The 23299-nt window shown below is 44.5% G+C and overlaps 1 protein-coding gene across 3 annotated transcripts; it reads left to right on the top strand.

Annotated features, from left to right (window-relative positions):
- The first annotated feature begins 2920 nt into the window (after positions 1-2920).
- BAMBI (BMP and activin membrane bound inhibitor) lies at positions 2921-8387 on the top strand. 3 transcript variants are annotated; one of them, XM_003269403.3, is made up of 3 exons: positions 2921-3393; positions 6717-7004; positions 7442-8384. In XM_003269403.3, exons 1-3 carry the CDS (start codon positions 3318-3320, stop codon positions 7858-7860), a joined length of 783 nt encoding a protein of 260 aa, XP_003269451.2. In that variant the 5' UTR covers positions 2921-3317; the 3' UTR covers positions 7861-8384. The 3 variants fall into 3 exon arrangements, with proteins under 3 accessions (XP_003269451.2, XP_030654454.1, XP_030654453.1); XM_030798594.1 differs by lacking the exon at positions 2921-3393 and adding an exon at positions 3571-3763 and having other exon boundaries at positions 7442-8387; XM_030798593.1 differs by lacking the exon at positions 2921-3393 and adding an exon at positions 3571-3787 and having other exon boundaries at positions 7442-8387.
- The last annotated feature ends 14912 nt before the right edge of the window (positions 8388-23299 follow it).

The following is a 23299-nucleotide window of genomic DNA, read 5'->3' as shown; positions in this document are numbered from 1 at the left end:
TTGTTTAAAAAATGGATCCCAAGTTCTTATTCAGAACTGGACTTGGAACAAAAAAATATATACAACCTGGAGTGCTCAAAGTCAACATTAATTCAATAAAATACAAATATATTAGTTTGGTTTCTTTGGGTCGCAAGGAAAAGAATCTTAAGTAAAAAGGGGACTTTATTAAGGTTACTGAGTTAACCTAAGGACAAGAAGTGAGGCTGAGTGCCTGGAAATCCATTTGGATTTATGTATTTGCCACTTTGCATATCTTCATTATTTTTCTTTCTCTGCAGACAGGTGGACTACAGCTGCCCCAAAGCAAAATTTTTATGTCTCCCGTGAAATGACCTCAAGGGACTGAACAGCATGTCTGTTCAAAGACACAGAAGAGAGAATCTAACTGACCTAACCTGGGTCATGTGACTAGCTATGGCCAGAGATTAGGAGATCAGAGTCTCCTAATCAAGTTGCCAACGCCCACTCCAGGGAAAAGGGACATTCTCTGAATTGGGCTGGGAGACAGAAAGTGTCTACTAGAATGCAACTTTCACCAACACATTCCCCAGACTTCTTCCATTAAATAAGTATTTATCTGTATCAAAGGGAAATATAGTTCATTTCTGATACGTCTCTGTTCACTTCTTCACATTTTATGCTGCAATCACCAAGACTTGCTTGTCATCCCAACTACCTGTTCGCTACTTACCACTCCTACTCGCCTACACAATCATATAGTTTCATGCCTAAGTCCTGTGGTCCTCTGTGCTTGTAATGGTCTTCCAATCCTTAATGTCATTGCTTCTAGGAGACTTGACCGGCTCTCTTTACCTTCCTAGGCTAGTTAACCTCTTTCTTTTAGGCATTGTAACATCATGCACATAAATCTCTATTATTGTCCAGCTCCATTGTTTTGAGATTTACTATCTAGTTTCTGACATCTTTATAACCCCAGACATTGCAAGCCTGGCCTACGGTGGGAGGCCAGGTTAAACGAACATATCCTGAAAGTTTCCTTTTAGCTAATAATTCACTCTCTAAAAAGAGAGTGTAATCATCATAAAAAGTATTGTCCTCTGGGCGCGGTGGCTCACGCCTGTAAATCCCAGCACTTTGGGAGGCCGAAGCGGGAGGATCACGAGGTCACAAGTTCGAGACCAGCCTGACCAACATGGCGAAACCTCGTCTCTATAAAAATACAAAAATCAGCCAGGTGTGGCGACAGGTGCCTGTAATCCCAGCTACTCAGGAGGCTGAGGCAGGAGAATTGCTTGAACCCGGGAGGCGGAAGGTTGCAGTGAGCCGAGGTCATGCCCCTGCACTCCAGCCTGGGTGACAGAGCCAGACTCGTCTCAAAAAAAAAAAAAAAAAAAAAGTATTGTCTGCATAAAACCCTTACAATTGTTAACTTGTCAAGGTTCTAGAAGCCAGGAAGTTCTAATCAAACTCAGCCCCAGGACTGACTTGTCAGCACGCCCCTTCAGAAACTTGTCTGAGAAACCTGCTATTTCCCTGGTGCCCTAACCAGTTTAATTTTCTTTTAAAACTTCTACTGGACTTCTCCTTCTCTCCTTTTAGATGCAATTTTGATCTAGAGAAGTAATGGTCTGAGCATCAGTTTATGAAATTATTTTATTTTTCTGCACATAAACATTATTTTTCAAAGGCAATTTCATTAACTACATCCTGCAGCTCTGCAGACTTTCAACAACTTTAAAAGGTTAGGCGTTTGAGATATGTTCGCCTTGACTTTCAGTCCTCAAGACATAGATACATTTTTCTTAGTCTTAAAGCTCATGTTTGCACTCTAGTCCTAAAGGATTTGTCTTTATAATTCTCACCTTAGCATGAAATGTGCTTCTCTTTCCTTCCCCACCCCCCACACCCTTTTGACATATCCGGTAGGGAAGCTCTGGTAGATTCTCAAGAAGAATTTTGCAAATGGTTGATTTTTGTTCATCTCAGGTTTTGGAGGGAGAGGATAAAAGAACATTCCCTCAGATAATGAGTTTTAAGCTTAATTCCTTCCAAAGCGGAGGGGAAACAAAACTACAGCAAGACCACCTTGAGTACCTTGGGAAGGGCAGCCCCGCGATCCCTAATAAACGAATTAGCATCTCAAGGAGGAGATCACTGCGGTGCTGATATTGATCAGGGTCAGCCGGCGTGTTTGCCAGCCATTGTTTGCGGGGTGGTTAATTGAGTGTCAGTCTCAGCCAGTGTCGTCTCGTTGGCGCCGGGTGCTTTTGGATTTGCTAATTTTCGTTAAGTGTCTCTAGCCGGCTACTCGTCCCGTGCACCCGGGAGAACCTAGCGGCTCCTAACTGATCAACAGTCGGTCTGTCTGGGCTTTATTGATCCCATGGCGGGCAGCTCGAGGCGGACACGCTGAGGGGGTGGGGGCGAATGCTGAATGCAGACCCCAGCCTGGGCCACCTCCCCAGGGCTCCCACCCGAAATCTCCTCCGCCACCTGTACAGGCCGGGGCATCGTCACTCGCCCCTGGGGGCTCCAGAAAACGCAGTGCAGCCGGGGAGGAAGACCACGCGGACCCCCTGCGTGTTTCGGCTGGCACGAAAAGAAGCCCCGGGCTGGGGAACGCTGACCCCCCGAGGCTGAGCCGTCAAGGTCTCGGAGGCGGGTTCCCGAGCCAGTCCCGGGGCTGGGCTCCCCCGGCGCCTCGCGAAGGTCACGGACGCGCAGGCCTCCGCAAGGGGGAGCGCGGGAGACGGCAGCGCACCAGCCGGGCGCCCCAGCCGGGCGCCCCAGACGCCGGCGCCGCTCGGAGCCGCCGGGCAGGTCCCTCCGCGCTCGCGTCTGGGCCCGCCCCCCGCTGCGGGGCGGATTGACAGCAGCCCGGCGGCCAATCGGACGCCGTGGGGCGGGGCGAGGCGGGGCGGCGCGGGCCGGCTCCCGGCGCGGGGCGCTATTTACGGCGCGGAGCCGGCGAGACCTGGGCTGGCGCGGGCGGGAGCTGCGACGGATGCCTTTGAGCGCAGGGGAGTCCCTGCCCTTTTCGCTGAGAGCGGCCGCTAGCGGGGACTGAAGGCTGGGAGCCCACCCCCGGCCCGGGGCTAGCGTGTGTCCCTAGAGTCGAGCGGGGCAAGGGAGCCGGCGGTTGCCAAGGGGGGACCGGGAAACTTTTCGGGGCTCGTGGGCGCGCCCTGTAGCCGCGCTCCATGCTCCGGCCGCGGCCCGAGCCCCAGCCCCGCTGCTGACGGCGTCCACCGCTCCGGGCAGGGCCCATGCCCTGCGCGCTCCGGGGGTCGTAGGCTGCCGCCGAGCCGGGGCTCCGGAAGCCGGCGGGGGCCCCGCGGCCGTGCGGGGCGTCAATGGATCGCCACTCCAGCTACATCTTCATCTGGCTGCAGCTGGAGCTCTGCGCCATGGCCGTGCTGCTCACCAAAGGTGGGTGCCGGGGGCTCACGGGGCCCGGGGTCCCGTCCCCGCCGCGGGGCTTTGGAGCCGGCTGCAGAGGCTTTGTTAGCGGCGGGCGAGGCTCCCTCCCGCGCCGGAGCCGTAGGTCGCGACAAGTTGCTGTGTTCTTAGAAGTCGCGGCGGTGGCCTGGCGCGTGGATGCGGACTCCGATCTAACGGCAGGCGCTGATGAGAGGGTCCTCCTGGCTCTGCCTGCGGGGAGCGGCGCGTTTGCAGCCCAGCGGGGAGCCGGGCCGGAGTCTCGCCTCGACGCCGCCGCCTCCGCACCCTGGGGGCCCGGGCGGCCGGGAGGAATCGCAGATCCCGGCCTGTAGCTGCCGCGTGCCCGCAGCGTGTCAGTGTGAGTGCCTCAGGATGTATTTCTGTGAGTGTCTCTCTGAGTCTCAGTATCCCTAAATGCATTCGTGTGTCTCTGAGTGTCGTTGTGTTTCTGAAAGTGTGTCTGAACCTCTGTATCACTCAGTGTATCTCTCTCTGAGTGTGTCTCTAAATGTATCTCTGAATGCATTTCTGTGTCTCTTTCTGAGTCTTTGTGTTTCTGAATGTGTCTGAGTCTCTGTATCTCTCTGACCCTGAGTGTGTCTTTCTGAATGCATTTCTGTGTCTGTCTCTAAGTGTCTTTGTATCTCTGAATGTGCATCTGAGTCTCTGTGTGAGTGTGTCTCTGCGTACATCTCTCTGAGTGTGTGCGAGCGAGTGTGTGAGTCTCCCTGAGAGTTTAGGTGTCCGAGGTGTGCAGAAGTGTGTGTTGTGTTGCTTTTCAGTAGCCGGGAAGGAGTAGGCTCTGTCAGCGTCTCATTCCCACTCACCTCATATTTTACAAACAGGACCAAAAAAAAAAAAAGGCAGCGGGTCACTTCTTTCCTCTGCAGGCTTTCACCTTTTAGATAGAAATAACCCGAACTTTCTCCGAATTTCAGGGTTCCCCCCACCTCCCTTCTATGAAATCTACCTACCGTCTACTGTTCTGTGAACAGATAATTTTTTTAAGTATGAAGCACTGTTTAGCCTTTGCAGCCCCCTACTTCTCTTTAATTGCTATGTAGCAGGCATGAGGTTAAAGCATAAGCTAGCCCAGCGAGGATGATGTGCTACAGTATTTATTTATTTTGGAAGGAAGGGTGTAATTAACCCTAAATAACAGCCCTTGTAGCTTGCAGAGGGGAGCCTCCTGGCCCTATCAAAGGCGGGCAGAACAGGGAGGGACTGAGGCTGACATGAAGTCACAGATACCGAAACTATGTGCCTGATAATGATATAATTAGGGGATCAGAGATTTCTGACGGCTGTGGACTTCAAAAGCTTTAAAAGAAGCCAGCAGTCTCTCCTGTAGCCATCTTGACTAAAGCAGACATTTTTGTTTAATCACTACATACAGTAACGAGAAGGGGGCAGAAACAGAAGGGCATTGTTCCACAGTTTCAAAATACCAGTCCCCTTTCTGGCCTTTTGCATGCCACAGGAAGAAACTTTATGGACGACAGAAATACAGTTTTAATACAGTGGTACAAAAGTCCTTTCTCCTTGCTTAAAATGTGGCTCCAATTAAAAAAAAAAGTAGTTAGAACTTTCCCAGTTACCTGTCAAAATTTTATTAGGCTGTTTTTAGGTCATTGAAAATACAGTATTTTAAATAGGCTCTCATAAACATTTAAGCAGCATTTTACTTGTATTCAGTCTTCCTTTTCTGTACAAGGTCTGAAGCTAATAGGGTCAAAATGGGCTTTTAATCTGTTTTATTTATACTTTAAATCTGTATATGGAATTTGTCAAACTAGGGATATGTAGTCATCACCCCAGAAGACTGGTGAGCTTTATGTGGAAAATAAAGTGAGCTTGGAGGGAGGAGGAGAAAGAGCAGAAAAGTGGTTCCTGCAAAGCAAGGTTCTTGAAGCAGAGAAGGGACTTGGGCCCAATCACAGGAAAGCGAGTGCAGATTTAGGAGCAAGACCCCCAGCTTTGGACTGTTAAGGGTTGCCAAAGGTCTGTGTTTAGTGGGCTGGTTTTCCTTAGAACCGAAGCATTAGCAGCGTTCGGTGAAAACTGAGCATACCATACTGTGGTCTGGAATTTGGATAGATAATTAAATGAGACACCTTATGGGGCATTCAGAGAGAAGGGGAAGAATAAAGGTAAGGATGGGAAGAGGTTTGTAAAACAGCAGATCCCGGTGTTTAATTTCAGAGTGTAGGTTTCGGATCTTCAGACAGGAAACTGGAAGAGGCGTGTGCATTAGTTCAGTTTACTCGCTGTGGCATGTGACAGCAACCAGGGTCCACTAGGTGGATATCGTATTAGTGATAACTTTAAGACCCAGATTATTTCAACTAGAAACTGATATTAAAGCCTCCAATCTTGCCCTGTGACAAAATGTGAACCGAGCCATGCAACTCACAAAATAAGATTTTATAAAGGAAACTCTTAATCACTTCCTGTAGAAAATTTGAGGTTTCCTTAAGGATTTTTCATTCAACCAGCAGAGGATTTTCAGTTTCAATGTTTCCCCTTTTAGGTCACATGTCGAATTACATGTAAAACTTGTGAGGAGGAGGAGGAGAAGTTAGCCTTGCAGTTTTATACTCCCCCCACCTTTTATGACTTTCCATTTGGGCTGAAAGAAATTGACTTTGGCAAGCAAACCACTAATTGTAAACTGCCTAGTTCCTGTTTTACAATATACTGACTAAAAGCTCCTCTGCATGAAAAGATCTTTATAGGCAAAAAGTTTGCCTTTTCTAGAGAGGTTGCAAATAGCTGCCTAGTTTCATAGTTTTAAAACCTCCTGAACTGGGCAGTTTCTAGATTGTCGTGTTTCTAGTTAATAACTTTATAAGGTGTTAGCTAAAGCTCTTAACTCTTGGAGCAGTCCTGTGGGATAGTAAACAATTCAGTAGTTCCGATCAAATATTTATACTGACAAAATCAAAAAGCCTAACATTTTTATGTTGTATGGTCATGTAGGATTAAAATGAATAAATAATGTGATTTACCTTATGGTAGGAGAAATTATACTCATTACTATTTCCTTCAAAAAGCCAAAGTTTTTTTTTAAATGACTCTAAACTCCTCAGAAACCTGCTATTGGGATTACTAAATTGCCAAAATGACGTTTAACTGGATTGAAACTTACACACTGGCTGCAGGAAGGGCTTCTCCAGGCTCCATAGACTGGAGCCCTCAGCTTGGATGATCTAAAAGTTTGTGCCTTTGAATTTGGAATTTAGCAGTTGCCTAAATAGTTGCTTTATCTGGTTTCTGGAGCAGAGTTTGAGTTGGTTTCTCATTGTTTTCAGGTGAAATTCGATGCTACTGTGATGCTGCCCACTGTGTAGCCACTGGTTATATGTGTAAATCTGAGCTCAGCGCCTGCTTCTCTAGACTTCTTGATCCTCAGAACTCAAATTCCCCACTCACCCATGGCTGCCTGGACTCTCTTGCAAGCACGACAGACATCTGCCAAGCCAAACAGTCCCGAAACCACTCTGGCACCACCATGCCCACGTTGGAATGCTGTCATGAAGACATGTGCAATTACAGAGGGCTGCACGATGTTCTCTCTCCTCCCAGGGGTGAGGCCTCAGGTAGGTGGAAGCCGTTTCTAACCAGAATGCCTGCCTGATCTATAGGCTTGTGACAGCCACGACTCTGTATGTCTGCTATTGATTTTGTTGTTAATGTAATTAGAGACACCAGAGGGAGAAGCCTGGCTGGATGCAAAGATGCATCTTGATTGAGTGGCTTTTATGTCTCTCTGAGCATTAGATGTCTGTCTACATAATAGGTTTTGCCTGTTTTTTCAACATTTTGAAGACATTAAAAGGCCATTACATCTCAGTAATGACAGTCTGTAAACAAATGCGTTTGTAAGCTGCTTTAGTTTTGCAATATTTTCTAAATATCGTTGATTTAATTGTAAGCTTCTTTGTAATGGAATTCTTGGTTAAAATGAATTGATGATTATGAATATCCCTAGGAGGAGTTAGCATGGAGTTTGATCATTTTCTTTGTATTCCTTTAGGACAAGGAAACAGGTATCAGCATGATGGTAGCAGAAACCTTATCACCAAGGTGCAGGAGCTGACTTCTTCCAAAGAGTTGTGGTTCCGGGCGGCGGTCATTGCTGTGCCCATTGCTGGAGGGCTGATTTTAGTGTTGCTTATTATGTTGGCCCTAAGGATGCTTCGAAGTGAAAACAAGAGGCTGCAGGATCAGCGGCAACAGATGCTCTCCCGTTTGCACTACAGCTTTCACGGACACCATTCCAAAAAGGGGCAGGTTGCAAAGTTAGACTTGGAATGCATGGTGCCGGTCAGTGGGCACGAGAACTGCTGTCTGACCTGTGATAAAATGAGACAAGCAGACCTCAGCAACGATAAGGTCCTCTCGCTTGTTCACTGGGGCATGTACAGTGGGCACGGGAAGCTGGAATTCGTATGATGGAGTCTTATCTGAACTACACTTATTAAACGCTTGAAGGCCTTTTGAGTTCTGCTGGACAGGAGCACTTTATCTGAAGACAAACTCATTTAATCATCTTTGAGAGACAAAATGACCTCTGCAAACAGAATCTTGGATATTTCTTCTGAAGGATTATTTGCACAGACTTAAATACAGTTAAATGTGTTATTTGCTTTAAAATTATAAAAAGCAAAGAGAAGACTTTGTACACACTGTCACCAGGGTTATTTGCATCCAAGGGAGCTGGAATTGAGTACCTAAATAAACAAAAATGTGCCCTATGTAAGCTTCTACATCTTGATTTATTGTAAAGATTTAAAAGAAATATATATTTTGTCTGAAATTTAATAGTGTCTTTCATAAATTTAACTGGGAAGTGTGAGACAGTACATGTTAATTATACAAATGGCCATTTGCTGTTAATAATTTGTTCTCATAGGATGTGGCTTGATTTTTTTTTTTCCTCTTTCCTTTTTTAAACAAGACCAAGATCTTGCTTATTCTTCCATGTGCCTGTGTAATTTTCTTACAGTGCGGAGATTCTAAATGTATACTGACCATCTTTTAGTGTCTTACCCACATTCTGGTTACAGGATAACTCTGGTTTTAGCTTTCATCTAAGAAGGAGATCTGAAATTCATGTGTACCAGGTCAGATATGATTGATCAATTTCTGGAGTTGACTTAGCAAAGTTCATTTTGATCCAGGTGTTCTGGAATACCTTTTCCAATGTGTATACCTCCACCCAAAAAAGAAAAAAAAAACCCAACTAAACAACTTTTTTTTGTTCAAGTCAGTCACTGTCTCCTTTTACTGTTGATTAATTGGCCAGTTTATTTTGTCCTAAGCCAAATTAAGTATTTTGGCTCCCCAATTAGCCAAACCTTACTGTACAACACGCTTAATTTTAAACCTTGTGCTTAAACAGTGTGATGCTTTTTTTTTTTTTTTTAACTTATTCCTTAGAAAGGTTTTCTGTAGTGAACATGATACACCAATTGATTTAAATAACTGCTACTAGGTTTCATCATCCCAAATGATCCTTTATGTAACTAAATAGAACATTGGCTTTAGCCAGTAACTAATACAGCTAGGAAACTGTTTCCTCCTATAAGACTTTGTCCTGGTAACATTGCCCATCCTGAATTTAAACGTATGCTTTATTTGTGTACTTCCCATGCCCCTAGTGGATCGTTCTTATTTTAAATGTGAGAATAATATGCCATGGAGAGTATCTTCTGAATTCCTTTGTATATTTGAAATTTTTGCTTAAAAGTTAATCTGTAGGCCAGGCACGGTGGCTCACACATGTAATCCTAGCACTTTGGGAGGCCGAGGCAGGTGGATCACAAGGTAACGAGTTCGAGACCAGCCTGGCCAACATAGTGAAACCCCATCTCTACTAAAAATGCAAAAATTAGCTGGGCATGGTGGTGTGCATCTGTAGTCCCAGCTACTCAGGAGGCTGAGGCAGGAGAATTGCTCGAACCCGGGAGGCAGAGGTTGTGGTGAGCTGAGACTGCCACTGCACTCCAGCCAGGGCAACAAAGGGAGACTCCATCTCAAAAAAAAAAAAATCTACAGCCTGCATATTTGAGTATGGGGTTTTCTTTTATTAATGGACCACCTGCCCCAAAAAACTAGGCTGTGGAATAAACACATTAATAAATGATAGCACCTTTTAAGATGAGCAGCTCTTGCATGCATGCCTTATATTTTATAAAAGATGTTAAGCTTTATGTATGTCAGTTTTTGAGGAAGCCAAAGAATTGTTGAACCCAACCCTTCAAACCTGTCAAGAGAATTGATCAAAGTTATCTGTTGGTGAAATTTCCACCCTCACCTCCACCTCTGGCTCTTTGAGTCTCACTCTGTCGCCCAGGCTGGAGTCTGGTGGTGCCATCTACATCACTACAACCTCCACCCCCCTCCCACACACCACACATGGCGCACACCGCCTCGCCCTGCCTTGGGTTCAAGCGATTCTCCTGCCTTGGCCTCTGAAGCAGCTGGGATTAACAGGCACCCACCACCATGCCTGGCTAATTTTTGTATTTTTAGTAGAGACAGGGTTTTCACCATGTTGGCCAGGCTGATCTCAAACTCCTGACCTCTCAAGTGATCCTCCTGCTCAGCCTCCTAAAGTGCTGGGATTAAGGTATGAGCCGCTCTGCCCAACCCCACTCTGGCTCTTGATCACATTATAGTACTTTGTAGTTTGGAGATTAAAGGACTTCTTGCTCCTTGTACATTCTCATTTCATGTACGACATTATGCAAGCTCAGCATTTCTTCAAGTGGCCAGTTTTTATACCTGTTATGTGTAGTCAAAGTTTCTTTTCTCTGCTTGCCCTGATGAGGGCCTGTTCACCTCATTTCTTCTAAGTACAGGTTAACCAGGAACTCCGCAATTCTTTAGGAAATAAAACAATGAAAGATTTAAAGTCATGTGCTTTGAAACACTGAAATCAGTGAACCCCATTCTCCCAGAGAGGCCTATGTCTGGGCTGGTATTACCACAAACTTCATGGAGGATGCATGCACAGCCTCTCCACTTGATCTTGGGCCTTTGTTCTTCCTATTGTATATTCACGAGGCTATTTACAGCTCCCTGTACTGTGGGGAGGTGGCACTGTGCCCATGGCTTCTCAGTTTTCTGGGGCTCAGCTTCTAGCCACATAATAGGCCAGCCCTGCCTCTGTTCCTAAAAAAATCCTCCCCCTTTTGATACTCATTTAGTTTTTACACATGTCCTCACCACCAGTCTTAAAGTCAGATCTGCACATAAGGTCAGATCCGCTTTCTTATGAAAATATTGCAGGCACCTCAACATTTGATGTAACTAAGAACTACATATAGATTTTACTTTTGCTTCCCTGTGAGAGTGTAGAAGTTGCCAGGAGCCAGAGATAAGGACTAAGATAAGGTCCAGGGTCTACCTGCTTCAGTGATGTCAGCAATGGTGGTGGTGACTGGTTTATTTGTTTTTCCCTCTTAGAGATGTTTACTGTTACTTTGAGGTGTCACAAGGCCAGGCTAACCAGGAACAACCCTTGCTTAATATTGTCATAGAACTCCCCCCAAAAGGAATTTTCCCTTCTGAGTGGAAATTTGCCCAAACTAGAGACATGGGACCAAATTTGCCAAGATGATTTTCCATCTACAACTCCTTATATTCTACCACTGTTGAAAAAATTGATCTGTGCATGGTTATGTCTTTTATGTTATTTTTTTTCCTTTTATTTTGAATGGCTTAGAGGCTTCCTAGAAATTGACTGGTGTGTCTCTAATTTCTGCTGAACTGATTTTATTAAAAACACTACACCGTAGGGGGTTTGACCTTATAAAATACCAAACATGTCTGCTTTAGAAAATCACAAAGCTTTCGTCTGAAGGGCTCATAAATCTGGTTTCAATATGGGTTGATTATAGGCTAAAAGCTTGAAAGCAGTGGCATCTAGTATCATGACTCGGGAACTGGCTCTTCTGGGGCCGGGATAGCTTTTTTTTCCCTTACAACCTCTAATTGGTCCTCTTCTCTGCCTCTCAGCCCAAATGTCTTTAAACCTCCACAGCTGGGAGAACTTGGGCAAATTATGTAAGCTCTTTGAATATTCACTTTTGTTGCATGTGGAATGGGGGCCATAGTAACACCATGTAGGATTATTGTGAAGAGACCTTGTAGCTATTTTCATTAATATACACAACAGTCTTGTATAAACTGTCCCCACATAATATTCCTTAAAATCTGAGAACTTGTGCCCATTATTTGTACCATACATTAATATTACTTTTTAATATTTAAGATCTTTGCATACTTGAGACTTGCAGACCTGCCAGTCACCTGCAGACTGGATTTAGCATTTTAAATATTCATTTTCAATTTATTATTTTTGGCCTCTCATGCCTATTAAATAGGTTCATTTGTAATTGTTTCCTTCTGGAATAATACAGATGGCTACTGATTAGAATGTTTTAATCATATAAACTTACTTCAATTTCTAGTAGTTGATAGAATGAAGTTCCCTTGGAGTTACAGCTGCTCTGAATGGTCAATCCATTGAGAAAATCAATGGATTTGATAGGTAGCAGATAATATGTCCATATTGTTTGCGTGGCTTATGTCTGATTGTTACATTCTCAACAATTGATTCTCAATGCCACAATCGATTACAACCTGCCCCACAGGTGCTCCCAACAAAATACAAATACTTCCAGAACTGGTTTTTAGAACTGTGTGAATTTGGAAGTGGAGGATCTAGTTAAAAATCATTTAATTACCCCGGATGAAATTAATTTAGTTACTCTGTGGGTCACAGTTATAATAGAAAAATTAAATGCTCCAGATACCAACATTTATAATAGAAAAATTGATTGCTCCAGATACCAACTGACTCCCCTTCCCTCTGCCCAATTCATCCTGTCAATATGACTCTATCTGCTGCCTTAAAAAAGCAGATCATTGATTTTTTTGGGGAATTAGAGATCCCATAGAATGACGAAATTCATCTCTCAAATTTTGGCAACTCTTTATTTGGAATACAGTTTACACTCTGAACATGTCCTTGTTAATCTGCTAACACTGCACCGTTTTGCAGAGTGGTGGTGTAATTCATTTGTCTGCCATTCCAGGAATTTGAGGATAGAATCAGGAAGGTGGCAGAGCTGAGATTAACCAGTTGGGGGTTTACTTCTTCCAGCAAGGCAGCAATTTTCCAAGGGATGTGCTTTTTTAGAGTTTCAAAGTATTTATTGCTGGAGAAGTCCTACCAGCCAAACTTCTGCAAACTTTTCCCATTCTTTGAATATGAAAAGGGGAACAGGAAAGGCATTGATAAGCAATCTGGGGAGATACCTTGGGTAAGCAGTGAGATAATATCTCAAGGCATTTGTCATTCCTCAAGACTTTTAGGAGATTCATTCTATCTAGGAGCTAATGGCCAGCTGACCTCTCGGGCAATTTCAAATGGTGTTTAGCTCCCTGTATCTTGCAGATTAGATTGATGTTGGACTAAATCTGAATAGAACTCAGGAAAGATCAGCTGAAAACTATGCATGCTGTGTGTGTGTGTGTGTGTGTGTGTGTGTGTGTGTGTTTGTATGCCATGCTAACTGAATAGACTTCGTAATCCTGGAATAATTTTACATTTAACAATTTTCAAGGTATTGCATAAGTAGATTTGGAACTTGCGAGAAGTCAGCAATTTGTTTTTAGACACGTGAAGATTTAGTTGTGATGAATTAATAAACTCAGAGGCTGTTGTGTCAATTCACTCTGAAAGATCTCGCATTACAAACCTAATGGAACAAAAATTGTTTTAGCAGTTAAAACCAAGAGAAATACAAAAAGCTCTTTATCCCCGGTTTCTTCCCCTTGGAATTTCCCTAGGGAACCGACGAGGACAGTGGAAAAACACCACACTTCTCAAAGCAAGTTTCTTACTTTTTAAGTGTTACAAGTTCATGGTGGAGCGTTTTTTCCCCCCCTAAATTTAGTGGATGTGGTTTTGATACCGTAGCTTTAATTCACAGTTACCTTGGTAAATGAGGGCCTTTCTCACCTGGATTTGGGGATTAAACTGTGAACTCCCCGTGGGCAGGAGCTGTGATCAATAACCTTTGTACATTTCTAAAATCCAAAGGAGAGAGTTAGATGAAGGACAGATTAGGCCCTTTTGTTTTCAGGCACCTGTTTCTGGTTTTTAGTAAATAAATGTTGTCTTTTATTTCTCTATCCTAAGTGATTGTTTTACAGATTTATAATTTTTGTATGGAAAGCCTAAAGGAAAACAAATTGCTAGTGAAGGAAGTTGAGAAAAAATTCTAATAGGCCTGAACATTATCGAAACATTGCTAAGGTCAAATATCTGAGTCTACCTTTTATATTTGGTGCAGGCTCTAAGCTCATTTAAGGACACTAATTCTCACCCAGAAGTGTATCGCTATTCTCCTTTGAACTAAGAGTTGTACTTTCATTTTAGTATTTAAAGATAATCCAAAGTTTCCACCATTGTCTCTCCAAGGAGTTAAGAACAAGCCACTGAGGGTTTTGTTGATCAAAAAGGTTGAGAACCTGGAATACGCTACCTGATTTAGTATTTCATCCTCAATGGCTTGACAGGCCCTGCTACACCAGGGCAACTTTGGCAAATTCTCTTTTCTTCTCATGGAAATGAACCTCTGCCCAGAGGCTGTAATAAAAGCAACAAATAGCTCCCTGCATCTTTCATTCAAGGACACACCAAGTTATAAATTCCCTTCCCTTCACAAACACTTAGCGTCTTCATGAAAAGTTGACCTTTAACTTCAAAATCCAAATAGCTCTTGTGCATCTATTGCAGTTTTATAATTCACACTTTTATATATATATACTTTTTTTTTGAGACAGAGTTTCGCTCCTGTTGCCCAGGCTGGAGTGCAATGGCGCGATCTCGGCTCACCACAACCTCCGCTTCCCAGGTTTGAATGATTATCCTGCCTCAAACTCCCGAGGAGCTGGGATTACAGGCGTGTGCCACCATGCCCGGCTAATTTTGTATTTTTAGTAGAGACAGGGTTTCTCCATGTTGGTCAGGTTGGTCCCGAACTCCTGATCTCAGGTGATCCACCTGCCTCGGCCTCTCAAAGTGCTGAGATTACAGGCATGAGCCACCATGCCCGGCCTATATTTATTTATCACATTATTATATAGCGTTCTTTTACGAAAATCACTTATTTTCGTAAGCCCAGTCTGTAGATCAGGCTGGAGTGCAGTGGTAGGATCATAGCTCACTGCAGCCTTGAACTCGTGGACTCAGTGATCCTCCTGCTTCAGCCTCCGAGTAGCTGGGACTACAGGCACATGCCACCACACCTGGCCTTTTCTCATTTTTTGGTAGAGGGAGTCTCCAGGCTGGTCTCAAACTCCTGGGCTCAAGCAATCCTCCCACCTCAGCCTCCTGAGTAACTGGGACCACAGCTGTGCACCACCATGCCCAGCTAATTAAAAAAAATTTTTTTTGTAGAGATGAGGCTCTCACTTTGCTGTCCGCATTGGTCTCAAACTCCTGGCCTCAAGTGAGCCTCCCTCCATAGCCTCCCAAAGTGCAAGGATAAATTTTGAAAAAAGAATGTATATGTTGGGCAGGGGTGGCAGGAGCAGGAGAGAAGGGAAGGTCATTCTTGACTTCATAATCCTTATACAGTATTTTTTCTAGTTTCCTGAGTTCTTTTTATTTATTTATCTTAAAATATTATACATATCTTTATATTTTTTGAGTCCTGGCTCAAACCAGTGTCAATCTGCTTCCTGCTTTTTTTTAAATGTTTTAGATTTTTAAAAATTGATACACAATAGATGTACATATTTTGGGGGCACATGTGATAATTTAATACATTCATATAATTTGTACAGATCAAAGCCGTATAGTTGGGTATCTATCACTTTAAATATTTGTCTTTGTTGTATACTAGAAACATCTGAATTATTCTCTTCTAGTTATTTTGAAATATGTAATAGATTACTGTAAACTATAGTCACCTCACTGATCTGTCAAACACTAGGTCTTATGTTTTTTTCTGTCAAACTATCTATTGGTACCTACTAATCAAGCTCTCTTCATCCCCCTCCAGTGGTGCTTACTAAAAATTGAATAAATGTGGAAAAGAGAAAATCTCCCTCTTTAAAAGCAACACTGTTGTGGACATTTTAAAATGCAGACGCCTTGGCTGGAAGTCAGACATCGTATTCTCTCTGCTAAACGTGGTGTAGCATTTATTACGCTTGAAGTGGAGGCATCTGGTCACCAATTTCACAGCCTGGACAGAGCAAGAAGGTGTGGCTGGTTTAGGAGGTGGCCTGCGGGGGGATCGTCTATCCATCCGGGCTCGGTAAATGTCAAGGGTCATTTCCCTGTCCTGACACTTGATTGTGAAGCAGGTTGTGAGGTAACTCTTTCAAGGGATTGGACTGTGACAGTCACCATAGTTGGACAATAAAACTGGAACGCCCTTCACCATCTCCTTTAACAATGGGGGGTTGTTTGTTGGCATTTGTATGCAAATTGACGTGAGTAGCTAAAACAGTTGCTTTGAAATCCTCAATTTGTTTATCCCAACCTGGGAAGCCCAACCGTTTCTTCAGAGGCAGATTTATGGAGCTATTTTTCATGGCTCTCAGCAATGAATTGGGTTCAGCAGGGTCCCTAGGATTTTCATTAACTTAAGTAGGCTTCAGAAGCCAAAGAGCTCTGCTGGTTCCCTGGACTAACACAGACAGTGGTGACCACGTCCTGCAGTTCCTCTAGGGCTCTGCTGGCTAGTCCCCAGCATGTGACAGCAACCAACTGCTAGGGGGAAAAGAAAACCCTTTCTTCAGAATATCCATACACAAATACCTCATCTGGAGAAAAATACATTGGCCAATTTTTTTTGGTCTTCCCGTTTCTTCTGGGAAGTCACACCTTCGCACTTGGCCTAAAGAAGAACCCGCCCTTTTTTCTGAAGCTTTTTCTGAAAGTGCTTATCCTAATTTTTTTTCTTTTTTGAGACAGGATCTCCCTCTATCGCCCAGGCTGGAGTGCAGTGATGGGATCTTGGCTCACTGCAGCCTCAACCTTCCAGGCTCAAGCAGTCCTCCCACCTCACTCTTATGAGTAGCTGGGAATACAGGTGTGCACCACCACACTCAGCTAATTTTTAAAATTTTTTTGTAGAGATGGGGAGTCTCACTATGTTGCCCAGGTTGATCTCGAATTCCTGGGCTCAAGTGATCCTTCCACCTTGGTCTCCCAATGTGCTGGGATTATAGGTGTGTGCCACCACACCCAGCCTACATCCTAATGTTTTTATAAGCCTGCATAGCTGTGATATGGTTTGGCTCTATGTGCCCTCCCAAATCTCATGTCAAATTGCAATCCCTGTCTGTCAGCGAGGGACCTGGTAGAAGGTGATTGTATCATGGGGGTGGATTTCCCCCTTGCCGTTCTCATGATAGTGAGTGAGTTCTCACAAGATCTGGTTATTTAAAAGTGTGTGGCACCTCTCCCTCTCCCTCCCTTCCCCTCTCTCTCCCTCCCTCCCCTCCCTCCCTCTCCCTATCTAAAAGTGTGTGGCACCTCTCTCTCTCTCCCTCCCCTCTCCCTCCCTCCCTCCTTCCCTCCCTCCCTCTCCCTCTTCCCCTCTCTCCTCTCCCTCTCTCTCCCCCCTCCTCTCCCTCTCCCTCTCTCTCCCCCTCTCCATCCCCCCTCTCTCCCTCCGTCTCTGTCTCTCTCTCTCTCTTTCTCTCTCTCTCTCTCTCCTGCCACCATGAGAAGAAAGTGCTTGCTTCCCCTTCACCCTCTGCCACTATTGTAAGTTTCCTGAGGCCTCCCAGCCATGCTTCCTGTTAAGCCTGTGGAACTGAGTTAATTAAACCTCTTGTCTTCATAAACCCCCAGTCTCAAGTAGTTCTTTACAGCAGTGTGAGAATGACCTAAAACAAGCTGCTATATTTATGGTTCCGGACTCTGAGAGACCTGGGTTCAAATTCAGACTTAGCCTGTTACTAGTGGTATGACTTTGGGCTAATTAACCTCTCAACTTCCTCACTCACCTAATGAAGGTAATAATATTATCAGCACTTTATTTTTTAAAGTTTTTATTTACTTATTTTTGGAGACAGGGTCTTGCCCTGTTGCCCAGGCTGGAGTGCAATGGTGCAATCATGGCTCACTACAGCCTCGAACTCCTGGCTCAAGTGATCCTCCCACCACAGCCTCCCGAGTAGCTGGGATTACAGGTTTTTGCCACCACCCTGGGCTTTATTAGCACTTTGGTTGTTGTGAGGATTAAATGAGATAATATAAATAAAGATTTAGCATCATTCCTAAAAACACTGGGAAAGTTAGCCATTCCTATTAAGTATCGTTCCTTCATGAGCCCTCACAATGCCTAGGAAACACACACAGATGATAGAGGTCACTACGCAGACTCTACAAATGGAAGAGCTGGACTTCAGGTAGACCCAAAGATCCAGGCCGGGTGCAGTAGCTCACCTGTCATCTCAGCACTTTGGGAGGCCGAGGTGGGTGGATCACCTGAGGTCAGGAGTTCGAGACCAGCCTGGCCAACATGGTGAAACCCCATCTCTACTAAAAATACAAAAATTAGCTGGGCGTGGTAGCATATGCCTGTAATCCCAGCTACTTGGAAGGCTGAGGCTGGAGAATTGTTTGAACTGGGGAGGTGGAGGTTGCAGTGAGCCGAGATCATGCCACTGCACTGCAGCCTGGGCGACAGAGTGAGATTCTGTCTCAAAAAAAAAAAAAAAAAGATCCAGTGATGTTTAAGGTTTTTCATTTGTGGGTGTGAGTGTCTTGAATTCGCTTTAACTTTCCACGATTATATTTTGCTCAAGACAGTAGGAAAGTACTTAATTTTTATTTAAACATATTGAAACTAACATATCCCTTGCAGGAAAATATTACATATTAGGAACAGTTACGATGTGCGATGCACAGAATAGTTTAACACTCTTCAGGAAGGACATGCTATCTGCTCCATGTTACAACAGATAGCTGTTTTTGCACATCCTATTAATGAATACACACCTGTTGAGTGTGCTTGTTTGCTCTGCTGACGGGGCACCAAGCCACAGTTCTAGGCGACAGCTGTGCCTGGAGCACAGGTGGTATGAGCTCCTGGCACTGTCTTTCTGCTTGGGGGTCCAGGTGAAGGGCTGGCAAAGTTTGTCTCATAGGGAGGAAAGAGGCAAATTAAAATTTTGTCCCAGGCCGGGAGTGGTGGCTCATGCCTGTAATCTCAGCACTTAGGGAGGCTGAGACAAGAGGATTGCTTGAGCCCAGGAGGTGGAGACCAGCCTGGGCAACATGGTGAAACCCCATCTATACAAAACAATTTAAAAATTAGCTAGGCATGGTGGTGCATGCCTGTGGTCCCAGCTACTCAGGAGGCTGAGGTAGGAGGATTGCTTGGACCTGAGAGGTCGAGGCTGCAGTGAGATACGATGGTGCCACTACTCTCCCTACTGGGCAACAGAGTGAGATCTTCTCTTAAATTTGTTGTTGTTGTTGTTCTAGAGCATGCTTGTAATTCATAAACTGAGTGAGGTCTGTTTTCATGAGAATCTGGGCTTCTAAGAAATTTGCCAGACTAGCCGGGCATGGTGGCTCACGCCTGTAATCCTAGCACTTTGGGAGGCTGAGGCAGGTGGATCACCTGAGGTCAGGAGTTCGAGACCAGCCTGGCTAACATGGTGAAATCCCGTCTCTACTAAAAATACAGAAATTAGCTGGGCGTGGTGGCATGTGCCTATAATCCCAGCTACCCGGGAGGCTGAGGCGGGATAACTGCTTGAACCCAGGAGGTGGAGGCTGCAGTGAGCCGAGACTGTGCCACTGCACTCCAGCCTGGGCAACAGAGCAAGATGCTGTCTCCAAAAAATTGCTGGACTAAAAACACAATACAGCTTTAATAATTGTAGTATAAATCATAAACCCAACACCTAGTCATTTATTGTTCCTTACTAAGAAATGCTGGAGCTGGGCACAGTGGCTCACACCTGCAATCCCAGCACTTTGGGAGGCCGAGGCAGGAAGATCACTTGAAGCTGGGAGTTTAAGATCAGCCTGGGCAACATAGTTAGACCCTGTCCCTACAAGAAACAAAAATCAAAAAATTAGCCAGGTGTGGCAGCATGCACCTATAATTTCAGCGACTCAGGAGACTGAGATAAGAGGATTGCTTGAGCCTAGGAGATTGAGGCTGCAGTGAGCTATTATTGTGCCACTGCACTCCAGCCTGGGTGACAAAACAAGAACCTCAAAAAAAAAAAAATGTTGGGGCATAAATGCTTCTGTGATTTAGTGTTCATATATCAGGCTAATGTGTATGTTACTTAAGATACTGACAAATCGGTGGGGCTTCCCCAAGCCCAGGAATTGATCTGTGTGTCCCACATCTGTCCAGCACCTTTAAGGAGCCACCAGCCCCTTCCTGCAGGCACTTGCAGCGTGAGACCCAGAAGGCAGTTCCAGCACATTTTGCATTAGCAGACCAGCTTGTGAACCTTTCCTTCCATCCTGGGTCTTGCTCTTAACCCCATTTCTTCTGCTCCCTCAAAATGACCTTGTGATAAAAAATTATAATGTTTTACCCTCAACTCTCCCTGTTGACTTGATATTTCCTGCCCATCTGCAAGTCTCCACAGCTCAGGCCGTCTCTGGGGTTCCACCTCTGGCTTACTCTGCCTCCTTTTGCTCTGACTTCATGTCCTTCTTATCTTTCTTTTATTTATTATTATTATTATTATTATTTTGAGACAGAGTCTTGCTCTGTTGCCCAGGCTGAAGTGCAGTGGTACAATCTCAGCTCAGTGTAACCTCCACCTCCCGGGTTCAAGCGATTCTCCTGCCTCACCCTCCCTAGTAGCTGGGATTACAGGCACATGCCACCACACTTGGCTAATTTTTGTATTTTAGTAGAGATGCGGTTTCACCATGTTGGCCAGGCTGGTCTCCAACTCCTGACCTCAAGTGATCTGCCTGCCTCAGCCTCCCAACATGCTGGGATTACAGGTGTGAGCCCCCACATCCATCCTTTATTTTTTTAAAAAAATTATTATTGTTATTTTTGAAACAGAGTCTCTCTGTCACCCAGGCTGGAGTGCAATGACACGATCACAGCTCACTTGACTTCCCAGGCTCAATCCATCCTCCTGCCTCAGCCTCCTGAGTAGCTGGGACCACAGGCACATGCCACCACACCCAGCTAATTTAAAACAAAAAGCAATTTGTTCCAAGATTCTATACTGAGTAGTGAGATTTAGTGAAGCAAGTCATCTTTCAGTTTCATCTTTTTCATTTGTAAAGTGAGAGTTAGAGGATCACAATGCTTTCCTCCAACCTCAAATGCATGTTATTAAAATTCTACAGTGCCCTGAAGGCCCTTTGATCTGCTTGGGGAAGGCATTATAAAACGGGAATTATTATTAAAATGCTATTTTGAAATAAAGATAAGCCTTTTTCATGTACTTATATATTTTTATTTATTTATTTATTTATTTATTTATTTTTTGAGACGGAGTCTCGCTCTGTCGCCCAGGCTGGAGTGCAGTGGAGCAATCTCGGCTCACTGCAAGCTCCGCCTCCCGGGTTCACGCCATTCTCCTGCCTCAGCCTCTCAGAGTAGCTGGGACTACAGGCGCCCGCCACTACGCCCGGCTAATTTTTTGTATTTTTAGTAGAGAAGGGGTTTCACCGTGGTCTCGATCTCCGGACCTCGTGATCCGCCCGCCTCGGCCTCCCAAAGTGCTGGGATTACAAGCGTGAGCCACCGCGCCCGGCCATATTTTTATTTCTTTCATAATTTTCGTTCTCATTCCTTTGTAAATACAGGTTTGAATTGTGTCTGCTTTCTTTCATGTTTATAACCAATAAAGTTTGCTTTAAGAAGATGGAAAATGGCACATACACAGTTACATGCTTGAGGCCATCTTTCCTTTTTCAACCAATAAAACCACTACCTATTTGCAACATTGTTTGTAATTGAATTTACAATAAACCTCAGACTTAGAGCTAAAGAATGAAGGGAAAGACAAGTCCAAACATTGTAATTCACAAAAGCAGTAGCAACATTATTGTATAGCTTAAAACAAATGCATTAATTTTTTTTGAGTCTCCCAAATAAAGATGAAACAAAACAAAACAAATTTCAATAAAAAACCCTGAAAACAAAGAACCTTGGAGACAATCCTGCTTAAAAATAAGTTTAAAAATAACCTTGTGTTTTTCTTCCTACTTAAGATGAATATTACACAGCAACGAAACTGCCCTTTGTTTTTGAAATTTTTCTACAATAAGCTGAAATGTTGAGATGAGTAGACTGTGTCTTGGTTAGAAACATCACAAAGACTTGATGTGGTGGCTCATGTCTGTAGTTCCAGCACTTTGGGAGGCCAAGGCGGACGGGTGGCTTGAGCCCAGGAGTTCAAGACCAGCCTGGGCAAAATAGTGAGACTCTGTCTCTACAAAAAATAAAAAATTAGCCAGTCATGGTGATGTGTGCCTGTCGTCCCAGCTACTCGGGAGGCTGAGGTGGGAGGATCACTGCAGCCCAGGAATTCAGGCTGTAACGAGCTGTCATGGTGCCACTGTACTCCAGCCTCAATGACAAGGTGAGAACCTGTCTCTGAAAAATAAAAACAAACCCAAAATAAATAAACAAAAGAAACAACAAGAAGGAATATTTATGCTTCCTTTTATTTATTTTTATTATTGTTTTCATAGAGATGGGATCTCACCTTGTTGGTCAGGCTGGTCTTTAATCCTTGGCCTCAAGTGATCTTCCTGCCTTGGCCTCCCAAAGGGCTGAGATGACAGGTGTGAGCCACTGTGTCTGGCCAAATAATTATGTTTCTTATTGGCCTAAATGTTTCATACTTAAATGGTGCAAAAATATTGCAAATTTGGGTGTTCTCCCTACCTCCTAGTTGGAAAACACTGGCAAAGTGACTCACTCAAGGCCATGCTGTGAGGAGGACTCAGACCTGGGGATTTCTTGCTGGGATTAAATCACTGGGACACATTCACCCCAAAGGATACTGAAAACTTGTGAGAACGATAATACTAAATTTTCAAGGTTTTATATCCGAATGGAACCCGTACAATGACACTTTGTCTCATATAGGGTCTTCTCTGCTTTTCAGGAGGCAAAACCATGCTAAACCCCAATCGCACTATTTCTTCTTTTTTTTTTTTTTTTTAGACGGAGTTTCGCTCTTGTTGCTTAGGCTGGAGTGCAATGGCATGATCTCGGCTCACTGCAACCTCCGCCTCCGGGATTCAAGCGATTCTCCTGCTTCAGCCTCCTGAGTAGCTGGGATTACAGGCATGTGCCACAACGCCCGGCTAATTTTTTATATCTTTAGTAGAGACGGGGTTTCTCCGTGTTGGTCAGGCTAGTCTTGAACTCCCAACCTCAGATGATCTGCTCGCCTCGGCCTCCCAAAGTGCTGGGATTACAGGTGTGAGCTACCACACCCTGCCCCAGTAGCACTATTTCTGCCAAGACACACCCCATCCTACCTATGGAACTGGGAAGGAATTCTTGGTGTAGTTATTTCTGGGATGCAGTTTGGGGGATCAGAAGAAATTTCTCCTCTTCTCTCCAGGTTTGACTCCTTAAGGGAAGATTCCACATGTTATGTGTCATTCTGGAACATTCTGGAACCTATGATAAACATTTTTTTTTTTTTTGACAGAGTCATTCTGTTGCTTAGGTTGGAGTGTAGTGGCACAATCTCGGCTCACTGCAACCTCTGCCTCCCGGGTTCAGGCGATTCTCCTGCCTCAGCCTCCCGAGTAGGCTGGGACTACAGGTGCACACCACCACGCCCGGCTAATTTTTGTATTTTTAGTAGAGATGGGGTTTCATCATGTTGG

This window comes from Nomascus leucogenys, chromosome 18 (assembly GCF_006542625.1).
Source record: "Nomascus leucogenys isolate Asia chromosome 18, Asia_NLE_v1, whole genome shotgun sequence".
In the NCBI taxonomy this organism is placed as follows: domain Eukaryota; kingdom Metazoa; phylum Chordata; class Mammalia; order Primates; family Hylobatidae; genus Nomascus; species Nomascus leucogenys.
Note: the sequence above shows the minus strand (reverse complement) of the source record. Positions and strands in the feature narration are given on the sequence as shown.